Here is a 17,010-nt window from a genome sequence, read left to right on the forward strand (position 1 = left end):
TCTTTCCCTATGGCTCTAAACTTGAACAATATATTTTCCTTCCCAGACCCTGCACCATGCTAACCAACCTCAACAGTTCGAAAGACCATATGCTTTGACTTGTCCAGGCTTTAAAGAAACAACTTTGACATTCTCTTGACCCAAACTTCCATCCATACCAACACAGCCAACAAATCTCCAACAACAAACCCACTAACAGCCTTCTTTGAAGAAAACCCAGCACCACTATTGTTGGGCTTTAAGACCCTCCCACTTGCCTTAGGCCCAAGGCTCACACTAACCCCTTTACCTTTAACCCTAACATCTTTTTTTTCGAACCCCAAAATCCCTATCAACCGCAACACCCTCCTTCCTTAGTGAAGATCCCGCAAGTTTCCTTTCATCTAAAGTCGACCCTTTCCTAACCAAAATCACCGTCGCACTTGCCTCCAAACCAACAACCCCATCAAGATTGACACTCTCTGTGTGATTATCGACCCTTGTCTCACCCCCCATTGGCCTCTCACATAGTGAATCTAGATCCACCTGAAAGACCACTATTATCGATACCCTTCACCTCCGATAAACCCCGCGGTTTCCCCCTCTACCGTTGTTCAACCAGCATCACTTAGCCTGTAATCTTGATTTCTCAACCTCTGAACTGCCTTGAACAGCCCCATCCCCGTCGTGGTCAATTTGCTCCGGAACACAACGCCGAGCTATGACCAAAAAGCCCGCACGTAAAACAAATGTTAGGTAACCTTTCATACTCAACTCTTTGTAATCTACCATTGATTCTAATTTTTGGAATCATAGGTTTTTTTTCAAATCCATACTTACAACCAATCTAGTAAACCGCCCCCTAACTGCCGCATCAATACAAGCATCGATACGAATCACAGGTTCAATCATTCTTCCAATAGCTCAAAGCAAAAAATCAGAGTAATAGCCCTCGAATAACTCAAGTAAACAAATCCAAGCTACCTGAGTATCCAATTCTCTATTGGTTGTCAAGAAATTGGCCGACCAAGTTTTCGGTGACAAATAATGTCCAAAGACCACCCATGGACCACCCAATAAAACTTTGTCAAAATCATCCTTCTCCTAGAACTAGACAAGATAGAAATAATTTGATGTTACACAATAAAGACACCTTATTAAGGTATTGAATCCTATTTTTCTCCCTAATAATTTGATCACAACTATCAGTGCCATCTTCCTCTCAATAAACCGATGAACACTATCTGAAAACATGACTGAAACATAATTGAAGGTATTCCATTCACACACTTCAAATCAACCATCAGTAAATATTTCTTTTATGAAATTAAAATTAAAATTAAGAAATTCAACAATACCACAAAACTTGAAATTACAACTTATCACACAATATCCAAATTAATCTTAAAACAAATTGTGGGACTTCACTTCGGGTGTCAATAATACCGTACAACTTGCAAGCCACCCAGGAGTTGACACTGGTAGCCACAACCAGCATAACGCGTAACACCACAATATTCTGGTAGCCTCAACAAGATATTTCGGGTGATAATTTTAGTAGAAGCAATTCAAACTGGTTTAACAAGGGCAAACAGGTCTAGCCTAGGGGTGGCCAACCAAACCAGAAACCATCCTATGCTGTTTCGGGTTTATTTGGCGGCGTCAAATAGTTGAAGCAAATTACATAAAACAAACCCAAAACAGCATTGGATTACTATCATTCTACAACTCGACCTTAATCCAAATTATATAAATCCACATCCAACAGGTCCATTAGAGGTCCATTACGTAAGGTATTAACTTGAATAAAATATAAAATTGCAGTACTAACATATATCCAATAGCTCTTCTCTACCTCAACTAAACAGCCCTAGATCCAACTGATATGATGTTTGGACACTAATCCTTAGGACAAAATAAAATCCTTCCAAAACAAAAGAAGACAGACTGTGTTGTATTTAATGTTCCCACAATTGATTTATTGAAAAAGTATGAAATTGAAGTAACTAAGTTACTTTGGGTGGGATTCAAGATCCATCTCCTGAAGGTTCAGCAATAGATCCTTTGAGTTCAAGAAGACTTTGTTGGCTGAATTTGCAATGGTCTGTGCAATTTCTCTAGAAGCTTCGATTTTCCTCAATGTTATGAATGCTGGGTTCTTTGCAATTGCTTGACCAATGAGTTGGGCACTCTTGGCTTCTCCCTGTAAACCAGAAAAAACAAATAAATTACTGTAGTAGAAAAAACAGATCAATCAACTTTATCATATTAAGCCAAATATCAGAATTTTCTGAGAACAGCAGAAAACTGACATCCAAATATGCTTCAGATTATCTTCAACGCTGTAAAGATATCAGATCTACCTAATACTCCCATTTAGCTGCATTTTATCATCAAATTTTATAGAAAAACTACCAAGGCCAGATTGTTTAGTTCCATTTTATGTATCTCACCTGTGCTCGGATAACAGCACTTTTCTTGTCCTGTTCAGCTTTTTCCACAATAAATTTAGCTCTCTCGGCTTCTTGTGCAGCCACCTGTTTCGCCTCAATTGCAGCAGTGAATTCCTTCCCAAAAGTCAGACTTGTAATGGACACATCATCAAGTTGAATGTTGAAGTAAGCTGCCCTTTCAGTCAGAATCTTCCGGATTTCCTTACTGACATTCTAAAAGCACAATAATTCAACTTCACACAATTAATATAAACCATCTACGCTGTTCTTCGGGCATCAAAAATGTATGACAGGATATCTACCTCTCTCTGTGTAATGAGTTGGCTAGCATTGTATTGAGCAACAACAGCTTTTAAAGTTTCATGAATGATTGAAGGCAGGACCCTCTCATTATAGTTCTCACCAAGGGTTCGATAAATTTCAGTTAACTGAGTTGACTTGGGGCGAGTGAGAACACGAAGCCCAATCTTGACCTGCAGAGGATACAGTTCAGAAGCAGGTTTAGTGTCTAATTAAGGCATTACTTCCTGTTAACATTTTTCTATTTTAAATTTTCACCTAATATAACTGTGCAAATGCATGTATGTTATAGCATCAACAAGAATTTTCACCCTCTCATTATAGAGCCTTTTCATATAATTGAATGAAACATTTCGCAGGTAAAAAGAAAGAAAATTTCAAATATTGTATTCATAGTTCATATGACCATATCAGAGGCTGGATAGACACAAATAAATTAATTCTTAAAAGATGGAAGAACCGTTACATAACTTTAAAAATGAAAAACTCAATAGGAGGTATGATATAGAAGGAAAAGAAAAGATTACGTTTACAACTAATACTTTGTATAAAATATAGCAAGTAATATATATTCTTTTAATTAATGTTCTTCCTTTAGTAAGCTTCGATATAGCAATTAGAAATAATATATTTATCCGATTGATTGAGAATGTAAATTAAATATTTAAGGATTTAAACACAATTTACATTTCAAAGTATGGATTGGGATCTAAAAAATAGAGTTGTTGAGAAATAAAACACATAAATGTAAAGTTCAAGATTATTTTTCAAAATTATGGATTTGTTGGATACATAATTAGTGGTGGATTTGAAATTCTTATAGATATCTGTAGATTTGAAATACATGCTTTTCAATGTAACAAACATATAATCATATTGAATCTAACTAATTTATAAATAATGCATGCATTCTACTTTCACAATTTTAATAAAAAAGAATCCAAATTTTCAAGTTCATATTTCCAAACATAACATTGCAGGACTTTCCCCGCAAAAACCACCTTCATCTTACCAGCATTAAAGCATGACGTTTGATAAAGCACAAAAATAAAATAGGGCGAGATTTTAATTTTTTAAACCCCAGATAGTATCTTTTTACATTTAGAAAACTAAAAAGCAATGAGGTAATGATAGGAAAAAGTCTGAAAATTGAAAATCAGCATTTACCATCTGGAGGTCACGACTACCGGAAGTACTCTCAACTAAATGAGGTCTTGCACGGACATCATAGATGATAGGCCTCTCAAACCATGGTATCATAAGGTGCGTCCCCTCTGAATAAACCTGCAGAACCAAGAATTAAACCTCATGACATACTGCTAGACAGAGGCTAAGTCAAAAAAAAAATGTAAATTAGAATGTCAATGGGACAGCAGAAAAAAATTTGGTCATTCAAGAAAGGATAGCACAAGGCTGCTAGTTAATCAATTCAATATAGAAGCCATAGCCATTCTTAATAAGCAAGTTCCACAAAGCACTATAATATCCGCAAACAACAGATAAAGGGAAGGAGATGCATTTTAAATAAACATGCAAACTGGTAGAATGATTACCTTATCTTTGATGCCCAAAATCCGATTGAAAACAATTGCTCGGTGCCCTCCATCAACGTTGTAGAGACTATTGGCAACTCCATAGAGGCCAAGCCCACCAATGACTCCAATCTTAAGCAAAGCAGGAAGTGCTCCGCCTCCAGGCATCTTAGGAACTTTGAGGTTGTTGAGATTCATTTTACTCAATGCTGACAAGTTAAACATTGGATGTCAAATTGCAGAAGATTCCAAAGGTGTTAAAAAAATCCACCAAGCATCAAACAATTTTGGAACATTATATACAGAAGATGAGATAAAGATCAACCAATTAACAACTGCTAAGAAACAAAGATCTAAATGATAAACAAAGAGAGCATGCCTATATCAACATTAACCCCAATATGAGATGTCAGAGAAATGGTTTAAGCAACTCTAACTTAGGAAAAAGCAACTATGCAAACACATCCGTGTTTACACTCTCTATTGGAGAAGAAGCTCCAAAATCAACCCCCCCCCCAATCTAATTAGGATTTATAAGTCATATCTTCCAGAAAGAAGTGTAAGCAACCAAACTATTTCCTTGTCATGAAATAAAATTTATTGCCTCCACAAAGAACATAACACAGCCAATATAAATTCATTCAAAATGTTGCTAAGCAAATGGGTTTCCCTCAGCAGCGTACGAAGTTCAACAAAACCCAGTCATTTCATCAAACCGCAAAACAATCTAGCTCTCAAAACAAGAGGCTGCCGCTTTTGACAATGGCGGGTAGCACTGCCTTGACCAAGAGAAACGAATCAACAACAAGAAAAACAAAGAGGGAAACGAGACCGCTCAATTTAGCACCCAAAAGGCTGATCACTTACGCCCAAATTTTCTAAACAAACAAACGCGACAAATATAATCTAAAACTTTTCTTTGGAAAAAAAAAAGAAGAAAGGAGGAAGAGGAAGATCGAAATACCTACAAAAAGGCCACTTTTGAAGAGAGGAACAGCGAAAGAAGAAAGGTAGGGTTTAGGGTTTTATATATTAGGTTTTGTTTTCAGTCGACCCCGATACTTGGGTTAACTAATCTTATTTACTTAATTAATTATTCCTTTGTGTATTTTTATTTTTAGATAATAAACTTTCATTTTCATTCCGTAAGGAACAGTCATACAAAGAAACCAATGTTGTTGGGATAAGATTGGCGGTCAAATTCCTCACACCATTTATCCATTTTATTGGTGACTAGATCATAATATAATCTTTCATTTATTTAACTTTTTTTTATCTTACATTTGTTTTCATTTTATTTTATCCAAAAATTACTTAAATTCAATAAAAATATTTCCCATGTCTTATTTTTTTGATAAATTAGGTTGAAAATGTTAGTACAATTGTCACAGGTTACGCATCAAAATCTATGACGAATATAAATAGAACGTTTTATAGACGTCAATTTATTAGATGGGATTTATTAAATTCACTTGAACTGGGAGATCCATCTACTTAAAGGAAAATTAGAGTGACCTTGGTAAATATGGAAAGTAATTTTAGAATATTTGTAATATTAGATCGTGTAAATCCTTTAAGAATCTCATTGTAGATTAAACTATATTGTTGGATATGGGGAACTCAACTATAAATAGAACTCTTATTCTCATTTGTAATCATTCATTCTTAAGTAATATTTTTTTTTATGGTTTTTGTTTTCTCTTTGCTTATTTCTCATTCAGCTGCTTCTGTTTTACTTTTGGTGCATTGGAGAATTTCCATCGAGCATTCTCACCTTTAAGAGTTAAGTTGACTTAAAGAGATTTGAAGCAAAGAAATTGTTTAAGGTCACACGGATTACGAGACTAACGTTCTTTTTTTTTTGTTTCAATTTTTTTATTTATTCTTCTAACAATTATTACTTATTATAACATGTGTTCAGGAATTAGTAAAAAAATTAAATAATATATAGGTATAATATCAAATTTAAGACTCAATGTTTACATTTTTTTGTCAATTTAGCTCTCTTTTTTTAAGCTAAATCTGGCTCTCAACCTTTAAAAAAAAGTCAAATCTCTTGTTTTAACAGAAAAAACAGACTAAAACATTAAAAAATTTTAACAATGTTGGTGTGGCAATCAGCTTTGGCAATATAAGTGTATTTTCATACTGACATGACACTTTTTATCTTATACGATGTCAACAAATAATTTCAAAAATATAAAAATAAAAATATTTAAAATTCAATAAAATATAAAAATTCATAAAATTAAAAAAATAGCATGAAGTGCAATTGAATTGTCATTTGAGCTACTATGTTTAAAACTTTAACGTTTAGTTAGTATAAATTTGGCATTATATCTAATATATAACATAATTTTACAAAATTGAAATCTTACTCGCATAAATTGTATATTTTGATATAAAGAATATCGTAAAACAAATTACGTTGGAGGTTAAAGGTCAATTCACATTTTGAGATAGAGAATTGTACAATAAAATTGAGGATGGTTTGTAAAGAGGGCATAAGGAGGAGAGAGAGAAGATCAAACGAGTGTCCAATGGGTCATGTGGCAATCCTTGGTTAGCCGGCTAGTCTCCTTAAAGGTCATCGCTGGATTGGTGGTGTGGTGTTGCTCAAGTTGTAAGTGTGTAAGTGATAAATGATAGTTGTTCTCTTGGAGTAATTTTGCTTGTCAGAAATATTAGCTCGTGTGTTTCCCAAATTCTAAATGAATAGTAATTATAGCGAAAGTAGGTTAACGGAGCCGATGATACCATACTTAGGTAGGGGTATTATATATAATAGTATACACTTTTAAAATACTAACAAATTAATTATCTTCTTTTGTAATTAAAATAAAAGCTTAGTATATTTTGATGGAAGGCCAAGTGTAATCTAGATTACACAGCAGAGCAGCTATTCCAACTTCAAGCTGAGGTGCTTACATTGTATATAAGAGATTAAATTGAATACATTTATTGATTATTTAATAAATTGTAAAATATGTAGAAGATGAATAGTGCAAATTAGAAAATATAGTTAAAAGGTTGAGTTGAGCGTTGGAAGTGGAGTTAAATAATTATAGCGTAGAAATTCATGGTTTAGCACCTTCATCCAATATCTTATACAAATTCTCATTCCATTAAAATTGAATTAATCGATTAAATCGATTCAAATCAAATAATTAATCTAAATAAATAACATATATAGCTCAGCCCTAATATATAAATAATTAATATATATATATAGTATTTATAATGTCTTATTTATTGTTTTCAACTCCATTTAAAGTTTTTTAAACTATTAAATAAAAAATTAGTAATGTATTTTTATATGTTTTATACTTATTTTAATCAAAAATAAAAACATATAAATTTTAGTTAATCGACCGAATTAACGAAATATTTCAATTCGGTTAATGTATTTAAAAAATTTCGGTTTGATTAATGGTAAAAAATTTTATATTTGAATAATTTAATTTAAGTATATTTGAATAATTTAATTTAAGTATTAACTGATCCAACTGTTTTAACACTTAATAAAGAAAATGGAACAAAGATAATTGCATTATTTCATCCAAACGTTAGTGCCTTGAATGCAAATTCCATCGTAACAAATTTAATTAACTTTATTTAATAAATATAATTAAGAAATTAATTTCTTGATTTTATACCATTTCAGCATTCCTTACTGCATTTTCTATTTTCATCCTCTAATTACACTTAAATGTTTTAATTTAAATAATAATAGCAAACCAAAACAAAAATATGGTATTTTTTTATACATAATCCTTTAACGTTGTAAATTACTTTTCCCCTAAAATCTATATACACGTCGCACGCATGACACACACGCTTTTCTTTTTCTTTTAAAATTTATTTTATTTTATTATAATTTGATCCTTCAATTTTCTAAAATTATTTATTAATCTATTTAACACTTGTTTTTCAGTTTATCCCTTTTTTAATTATAAGAAAATGGTCAAATTTTAATTTTGACCTTATATTATGTTGAAACTTAACATTGAATCTAAATATTTTAATTTTTATTTAATTTAATTCTTTTACTTTTAGAATATCACTATTTAGTATAAATAAATGATATTGTTAATTACTTCAATTAAAATATTAACATTAATTATTTTAGAACACTACAATAAAAATAATTTTATTATAACGAGTTTAAATGAATTTTTAAAATAAATCTTAATCAATATTTTAATATTAATTTTACTATTATATAATTATTAATAAATATTTTTTATTTCAAAATTTCACACCAATAAATTTATTAAAAGAAATTCTAACAGCCGTAACTATTACATCTAAATTTTTAAATTCTTCTAAATTTCTAAAACTAAACATAGAGACAGAAATTTCAAATTGACGAAATAAAAAAATAGAGCATATTACAACTTAAGATGATTATACATATTTCAAAATATCAGTACATCACATCACATCAAATGAATGTGATTGATTGGGTAGATGCATGAATCAATCTTCATCTCAATAATTTTATGTATAAATGACAAATTCAAACCCTAATTGGTGAACTAATTAGAATATTGGTATCCGTTTTCTCTTTTGTTGCCTTCCTAATTAAAATTAAATAGTAAAAATTAATTTTGATTCTTTTTCGTACTATCAATACTTGCCTTTTCTATATGGTATCTAACATTACTAAATCTAATTTCAACAAAAACGAGTTAAATTTGATGTGAAAAGGAAAACCCCAAAAAAATGATCTTTGCTTATTAAACAACCAGAGGCTACATAAATAAGGAAGGGCCGATTCCTGTTTTTATTTGCTATTCTCAGCTTTGCTTCATCTCTGTTACACCCATGGCCTCTTCTTCAATCCAACAAGGTAACCCAGTTGACTCTCCTTTCATCCATCTTTAATTTTACATCATTATTTCTGTCTATTTTTTTCTTACTTTTTTGTTACAAAGTTTCTTCCTTTAGCTTAAAAGTTAACTTTTTGATTCTGGGTAACTGATTCTTTCTTCTAAATGCTTAAATTTATTTTTAAAAATAGAAAATGAGCTTAATTCAGCTGAAAAAAGATGTTCCTTTTAATCTTTTTTTAATTGAATTTTAGCTTAAATTGACTGTCTGAAAGAATATTTGAGTACTATTGAACATAGACAATATAGTTTTAGCTATCAAGTTCAGATCTTGTTTGATCCAAAAATACAGTTCATATCTTCATCCGTTGGAGCTTAATTAGAAAACAGAGATGAGACTTTGATGGGAATTAGGGTTCTTTTTTTTGAAAATTTTTCCTAGTTTTATTTTGAAATTATGAATTAAGATGAAGTAGTGGAAAGTGACTTAATTTTTTTGATTGCTTCTTTGGTAGAAGCTGAAGAAGTTAATGTTTGTTGCGTTTTTGGTTGATGGGGTTAATTATATCATTTCTATGAAGGATTATGAAAAAATTGTGGTTTGTTTAAGAATTATTGGAATTGATGATTGATTGTTTAGGTGGAGAAATGGATCTAGAGGAAGGACTAGGTACTCCACAGCCAAGTTGGAATCCAGTCATTGAAGCGTCAAAAATGCCATCCCCATCGTTGACTTCAACAGCTCCGACCCTGATCCTACCGAGTTCCGCAAAGTGTATTGATAGGATGGCGAGCAGCCTCTCCAGTTCAAGTATCAACTCGGCAACACCATCACCGTCCTCAACAGTAAAGGCCCCAGCTTTGGTCCTATCGAATTCCAGCAAGCGGATTGACAGGATGTCTAGTAGCCTCTCCAGTTCCAGTTCCGGCACTGCCGAACCCTCGGTAACACCATCACCATCATCTACAGCAACAGCCCCAGCTCTGGTGCTATCGAATTCTGGCAAGCGCATTGATCAGGCTGGCAAAAGGAAATATGTGAAGCAGGTAACAGGTCGCCATAATGACACTGAGCTGCACTTGGCAGCACAGCGTGGTGACCTGGCATCTGTAAAGCAGATTCTTGCAGATATTGATTTGCAGATGATGAGGACTGCAAGTGGGGAAGATCTCGACATGGAGGTCTCCGAGATTCAAGCAAGTGTGGTGAATGAAATAAATGAATTGGGTGAGACAGCCTTGTTTACTGCTGCCGATAAAGGATATCTTGATGTTGTCAAGGAGTTGTTAAAATACTCTAATAAAGAGACTGTGACTAAGAAGAATAAAACTGGGTTTGATCCCTTGCATATTGCTGCGAGTCAAGGGCACCATGGTAATGATCTTGAGCTTTTCGTTATGTGATTTTGCTTATGGTGATTTTCTTTTATTGGTTGTTCGAGTTCTTAAACCGTATATGTGGGCGAAGACTAGTGAACAATTTTGACTATTCTGTTACGTTAGATAGCTCAGAAAATGTAGGAAAACAAGAGGGCTAAATTAAAAACAAAAAAAATAGGGGTTGCTTTTACTAGATTGCCTTCAACTAATGTCATCTTTAATCTATCTAGTAGTTTATTCACTTCATTAATTATTAGGGAACAGAAATTGTTAAAATCATAGGGTTAACTTCAGTATATTGATGTGCACTTGCTCGAGAAATGTTTTGAGGCACCGTATTTTGTGCCTTACTATATAACTTCCTCCGGGAACAGTCTGCTGCACCCTTATGTTATGAATGTTATGATGAGGCACTATCATTTCTCAACCTTCAGGACAACTTTCATCATTTTGTTTGTCTATGATATGGACTCTAAATAGTGAATAAATGAATGCCTGCAGTATTGATTTGCAGTAGGATGGAACGCTAACCCGGGTTCTTCCTGTGCAGCTATTGTCCAAGTGCTGCTAGATCATGACCCTAGTCTGTGCCAGACTTTTGGGCCATCGAATGCGAACCCCCTTGTCTCTGCAGCTACCAAAGGGCATACGGCGGTAGTCAATGAGCTGTTATTGAGGGATGGTGGCTTGCTAGAGAGTACAAGATCAAATGGGAAAAACGCATTACATCTAGCTGCTCGACAAGGGCATGTTGATGTCGTAAAAACTTTGCTATGCAAATATCCTCAATTGGCAAGAAGAACCGACAAGAAAGGACAGACTGCATTGCACATGGCTGTTAAAGGACAGAGCTGTGAGGTTGTGAAGTTGCTTCTCGAGGCAGAAGCTGCTATTGTGATGCTTCCGGACAAGTTTGGGAACACAGCATTGCATGTAGCCACTCGGAAAAAGAGAGCTGAGGTACAAATATCCCTCGAGATTCCGAGATCTTCCGAAAAATGTATTTTGTGACATTCCAATTTCATTAGATCTAGTAAATGGTACCCATGATTTTGTATATTTTGTGACATTCCATGCAATTTTCTGTAATCGGTTTGTCTAATTGAATCTTCTGATTTCTTTGCAGATAGTAAGTGAGTTGTTGCGCCTACCCGATACAAATGTCAATGCACCCAACCGAGACCATAAAACAGCCCTGGACATAGCTGAGGGGCTTCCCCTCTCTGCAGAATCCTCGGATATAAAGAGCTGCCTTTGTCGTTGTGGTGCTCTCCGAGCTAACGAACTGAATCAACCGAGAGATGAGTTGAGGCTGACGGTGACACAAATTAAGAAAGATGTCCACACACAGCTCGAACAAACCAGAAAAACCAACAAAAATGTTCATAATATCTCGAAGGAACTCAGAAAACTCCACCGGGAAGGAATTAACAATGCCACGAATTCAGTGACTGTAGTGGCTGTTCTATTCGCAACAGTTGCTTTCGCTGCTATATTTACTGTGCCAGGAGGGGATCAAGATAGTGGAGTCGCTGTGGTGGCAAGCTCTTGTTCTTTCAAGATTTTCTTCATCTTCAATGCTATTGCTCTCTTCACGTCTTTGGCGGTTGTGGTGGTACAAATTACGTTGGTTAGAGGTGAAACAAAAGCGGAGAAACAGGTCGTGGAAGTGATTAACAAGTTGATGTGGTTGGCTTCGGTCTGTACTTCGGTTGCTTTTATGGCCTCCTCGTATATAGTGGTTGGGCGGAAACACGAGTGGGCTGCGATTTTGGTTAGCGTGGTAGGGGGTATGGTAATGGGTGGGGTTATCGGCACCATGACTTACTATGTAGTGAAATCAAAGAGGAGTAGAAGGAAGAGGGTAAAGAATTCGAGGAGGAGTGGATCCAACTCTTGGCATCGTTCGGACGCGAGTAATTCCGAAGTTGAAGTTGATCGGATTTATGCTCTCTGATTTCGAAAACGGGAAGGGAGTCCAATTACATAGAAGATGGGATTTAAATGAGGAAGGCTTCATTTGGAATGCCGGTGGTGGTTGTTCATAAGCCGATACGAATTCAGATGTGGTGGGCCAGTCAGCATTGTGGAGGATTTTTAACTGCGCCTTGAAAATGTAGGGTTAAACTGTTTTTTGGCACAAAAGGAACAATGATTCCTGAAATTAAACAAACATTTTGTGCCCAGTGGGTGTGAGTAAATATTAAAGAGAGGTAAAATGGGATTGTTTTATAAGTAGACAGCCGGGAGGTTTGCCTAGAATCAGCCACCCTTGAAAGAGTGCATAATAGCTATTTATCAAAGTTGTGGGATGTAAAAATGCATGAGTAGGGGAGCATTCTGCCTTAGGGGAAGCATCTACATGAGCGGGAGCGAACAAAGCGGAAGCAAGAATGTCGGCTTGAGTAATAAATGCTGCAACAACCACCCCCAACTCCAACTTTTGGGTGCTCAAAATTTTCATATATTTAAAGATATTTTTCTAATAAAAAATTCCTTTTCATAACAAAACCAATATTCGTGGTTGTTGAATATAATCTTAGTATGCTTATGCTAAATAAATTAATAGAGAAGAAATACTTTCCAAATTAAAATTATTTAACGGAGGCTGCTGGAACGCATAAAATAATCTGACGAATTAAAATATGTATTCAGAAAATAATTAATAATACATGTTTAATTAAAACTAAAAGAGAGTTATTAGATAGGGTTTCATGTATTGACAATAATTAGCTTTATATCCTTGCCGACATACTTAGAAAAACAACTCTATTTACAAAAATGTATTACTTTATGATTTTGTTTAGTTATATTAGAGTTGAGTGACCTGAATTTTATTAAAATAAAATATAGTGGTAAAATAAAATAAAATAAAAGTAAAATTCATATAGAATTATATTTAAAATTCATATAGAATTATATTTCTTTTATTTGACATTAATTAGAATAAGATTTTTCAACCTTTAAATAGATGTAGTTGAAACTCCTCTTGTATCATTCGAATTTCAACATTAGTGAATTTCCTTCTCCTTGCTCGTGGTTTTTTTTTCCGAAAGGATTTCTACGTAAAATCTGTGTGTTCTTATTTTTCTTTATTTTTGCTTTGCGATCGTTCTATATTGTCATTATCGATGTTCAGTTTTTACAAACTAGTATCAAGAGCTTTTCGAGTTGCTTGTCTCGATCACGGTAATGGCGACACTGAAGTAAAATATTTCGTTGTTGGATCGCAACACTAGATTCACGTTATGGAAGATAAAGATGCAGACAATTCTTGTGCAGATGGATTTGAAGGATGTCCTACTAGGGATAGATAAGATACCTTCGACATTGACGGAGGAAAAGAAGAAGCGTAAAGATCGAAATGCTTTGACACAATTACATATGCATCTGTCAAATGAAATTTTACAGGACGTGATGAAGGAGAAGACCACTGCTGCATTATGGGCAAAGCTGCAGTAGCTATGCATGTCGAAAACTCTAATTAGCAAGTTGCATATGAAGCAGCGTCTTTATGCTCATCATTTGAAGGAAGATGCATCTGTGCACGAACACTTAACTGTGTTTAAATAAATTCTCTCAGATCTAAAGGCCATAGAGGTTCGGTATGATAAAAATATTTAAGGTTAATTCTACTTTATTCGTTGCCACCGTTTTATTCAACATTTAGAGATACGATTTTTTATAGTCGTGAATCTCTCATAGTTGATGAAGTCTATGCTTCATTAACCTCGTATGACAAGATGAAACATCTTGTGGTTAGATCTGACTCTCAAGGAAAGAGTCTCATTGTTCATGAGAGACAAGAACAAAATACTGGTGGTAATCGTGGAAGGACACAAGAACGAAATTCTTACAGTAAATCTAAGGTTAGATCGAGATCTTTAAACAAAGGTAAAACCTATAACTTCTGTAGGAAGAAAGGGAACATTAAATCTGAGTGCTATAAGTTACAGAACAAGATCAAAAGGGAGACTACGAATCAAAAGGGAAAACAACTAGAACAATCTGGTGAAGCTGATGTTGTAGAAGACTACAGCAATGGTGAACTCCTAGTTGCTTCTGTCAACAACTCTAAAGTGAGCGATGAGTGAATCCTCGATTCTAGTTGCACCTTCTATATGAGTCATAATTGGGATTAGTTTACAACATATGAAACAGTTTCTAAAGGTGTTGTTTTGATGGAAATAATGCTTCATGTAAAATCACAAATATTGACACGATCAAAATTAAGATGTTTGATGGAGTCGTCAGAACACTTAGTGGCTTACGACATGTACCAGAATTGAAGATGAGTTTGATTTCGTTGAGTACTCTTGATTCAAAAGGGCACAAGTACATAGTTGAAAGTGGGGTTTTGAAGATTAGCAAGGGTTCCCTCGTTGTGATGAAAGGGCAGAGAAAGACTGCCAAGTTATATGTTTTGCAAGGTTCTACTGTTACTAGTGATGCAGCCATCACTTTCTCTTCCTTGTCAAAAGATGATGTTACTAGACTTTGGCATATGAGTCTAGGGAATATGAGTGAGAACGACATGACAAAATTAAGAAAAATAGAACTTCTTGATGGACAAGGCATTAGCAAACTAAAGTTTTGTGAGCACTACATTTTTGGGAAGCAAAAGAGTGCTCGATTCACCAGAGGAATCCATAACATGAAAGGAATGTTGGATTATTCATTCTGATCTTTGGGGACCATCCAGAGTGCTTTCGAAAGGTGCCGTTAATTATATGCTGACGATCATTGATGATTTTTTCAGAAAAGTTTGGGCATTCTTCTTGAAGTAGAAAAGTGATGTGTTTTTCGTATTTAAGATTTGAAAAACTATGATCAAGAAGTAAAAAGAAAAACAAATGAAACATCTCCGCACAGATGATGGCTTGGAATTCTGTTCTGATGTGTTTAATGAATTGTAAAAATTAGAAGGGATCGTGAGACACTTGACAGTTCATCATACTCCACAGTAAAATGGCGTTGCAGAATGAATGAATAGAAAAATCATGAAAAATGTTCGATGTATGTTGTCGAATGCTTATTTACTAAAGCCGTTTTAAGCTGAAGCAACCTCTACTGCATGTTTTTTGATTAGCCAGTCTCCGTCCATTACCAATAAGGAAAAGACTCCGCAAGAGGTATGGTCTGATAATCTTGCTAATTATTCTGATTTGAAGATTTTTGGGTGTCCCGCGTATGCTCATGTTGATAATGGAAAATTTAAGCCTAGATCTATTAAATGTGTTTTTCTTAGTTATAAGGTAGGTGTTAAAGGGTATAAGTTATGGTGTCCTGAAATGAGGAAAGTTGTAATTAGTAAAGATGATATTTTTAATGAAACTACTATGCTACCTAACTTACCTCTTAAAGACTCTTCCAATAAAGACTAGTAAAGTTCAAACACACATGTGAAGTAGGTGGAGCTTCAGATTGATCTAAGATCTACAACAGTGTCTATTTCTCAGGTTAAAACAAAAAATCAGAATAGAGTTGCTTCTTCACCACAATTACCACCATAATATTTTATTTTCAAGAATAGACCTAAAAGAGAAATTAAACCTCCAAAAAGGTACGTCAAGGCTGATCCTACTTATTCAGAGGCAGTTAGCTGTGAAAATTCAGGAAAATAGATGTTTTCCATGCAAGAAGAGATGGAATCACTCCATAAGAATAGAACATGAGACCTAGTGAAGCTCCCTATGGGTAAAAAGGTTGTTCGTTGTAAATGGGTGTTCAAGAAAAAAGAAGAGACTCCAGGAGTTGAAGAACCCAGATATAAAGCAAGACTAGTTGCAAAAGGTTACAGTTAGATTCTAGGTGTAGACTTCACATATGTGTTTTCTCCAGTTGTTAAGCATAGTTTGATTCGAGTCTTGTTTGGTGTAAACTCGAAATTATATAGGGTTTTTCTATATATTTTTACCACCTTTTTACTTAATTATTATGCTTATCTCGAGTAATTATTATTAAAATAAATGAATTTTACTTAATTAGTAATTTTAGACATGAATTTGGAAAGTATGTGAAATTATGCTTAATTACATGATTTTCATACATATTTTATATTAAATCATGTTAATTTATTAATGTATGTATTTTCACTATGTAGGTAGGCTATTAGAGACATAAATAAATAAAATATGGTCATGCACAAATTATCCATGTGGACGGCAAGACCGTGTAATTTTGGGCATGGGGTTGACTACTTAACCCAGTAAAAAAGGTGATAAAAGATGGACATGTCTACTAAGTAGACCTGTCCATTGGCCGGGCCTATAAACAAATTTCAGCCCGTTTACTAGGCCCGGGCCCGGCCGGGCCCGAAATATGGGCCTGAGATTTTACCCAGGCCCGGCCAGGAGAAAAAATATGGGGCCGAGTTCCGGCCCTACCTCGCCGGCCCGTTTTAATTAAAATTAAAATTATTTTTAATAAAATTAAAACTAATTGTTATTAAAATTAATTGTTAGTAAAATTATCAAATTATTAATTGTTAATTGTATTAATTGTTGTAATAAAATCTAACATTTGATTAGTAAA

The 17,010-nt window shown here is 34.1% G+C and overlaps 2 protein-coding genes across 4 annotated transcripts; one reads left to right on the top strand and one right to left on the bottom strand.

The window, feature by feature from the left end:
* Window positions 1–1,275: 1,275 nt before the first annotated feature.
* On the bottom strand, window positions 1,276–5,386 carry LOC105780278 (prohibitin-1, mitochondrial). 3 transcript variants are annotated; one of them, XM_012604506.2, is made up of 6 exons: window positions 5,229–5,386; window positions 4,286–4,473; window positions 3,900–4,016; window positions 2,735–2,905; window positions 2,433–2,645; window positions 1,276–2,182 (listed from the first exon to the last, which is right to left on the bottom strand). In XM_012604506.2, exons 2-6 carry the CDS (start codon window positions 4,460–4,462, stop codon window positions 1,991–1,993), a joined length of 870 nt encoding a protein of 289 aa, XP_012459960.1. In that variant the 5' UTR covers window positions 4,463–4,473; window positions 5,229–5,386; the 3' UTR covers window positions 1,276–1,990. The 3 variants fall into 3 exon arrangements, with proteins under 3 accessions (XP_012459960.1, XP_052485578.1, XP_012459961.1); XM_052629618.1 differs by having other exon boundaries at window positions 5,233–5,253; XM_012604507.2 differs by lacking the exon at window positions 5,229–5,386 and adding an exon at window positions 5,132–5,173.
* A 3,434-nt stretch (window positions 5,387–8,820) lies between these two features.
* Window positions 8,821–12,987, top strand: LOC105780184 (ankyrin repeat-containing protein ITN1). The gene is made up of 4 exons (XM_012604366.2): window positions 8,821–9,116; window positions 9,737–10,471; window positions 11,027–11,436; window positions 11,603–12,987. The coding sequence occupies exons 1-4, from the start codon at window positions 9,092–9,094 to the stop codon at window positions 12,431–12,433; spliced, it is 2,001 nt and encodes a 666-aa protein (XP_012459820.1). The 5' UTR covers window positions 8,821–9,091; the 3' UTR covers window positions 12,434–12,987.
* The last annotated feature ends 4,023 nt before the right edge of the window (window positions 12,988–17,010 follow it).

This window comes from Gossypium raimondii, chromosome 4 (assembly GCF_025698545.1).
Source record: "Gossypium raimondii isolate GPD5lz chromosome 4, ASM2569854v1, whole genome shotgun sequence".
Classification (NCBI taxonomy): domain Eukaryota; kingdom Viridiplantae; phylum Streptophyta; class Magnoliopsida; order Malvales; family Malvaceae; genus Gossypium; species Gossypium raimondii.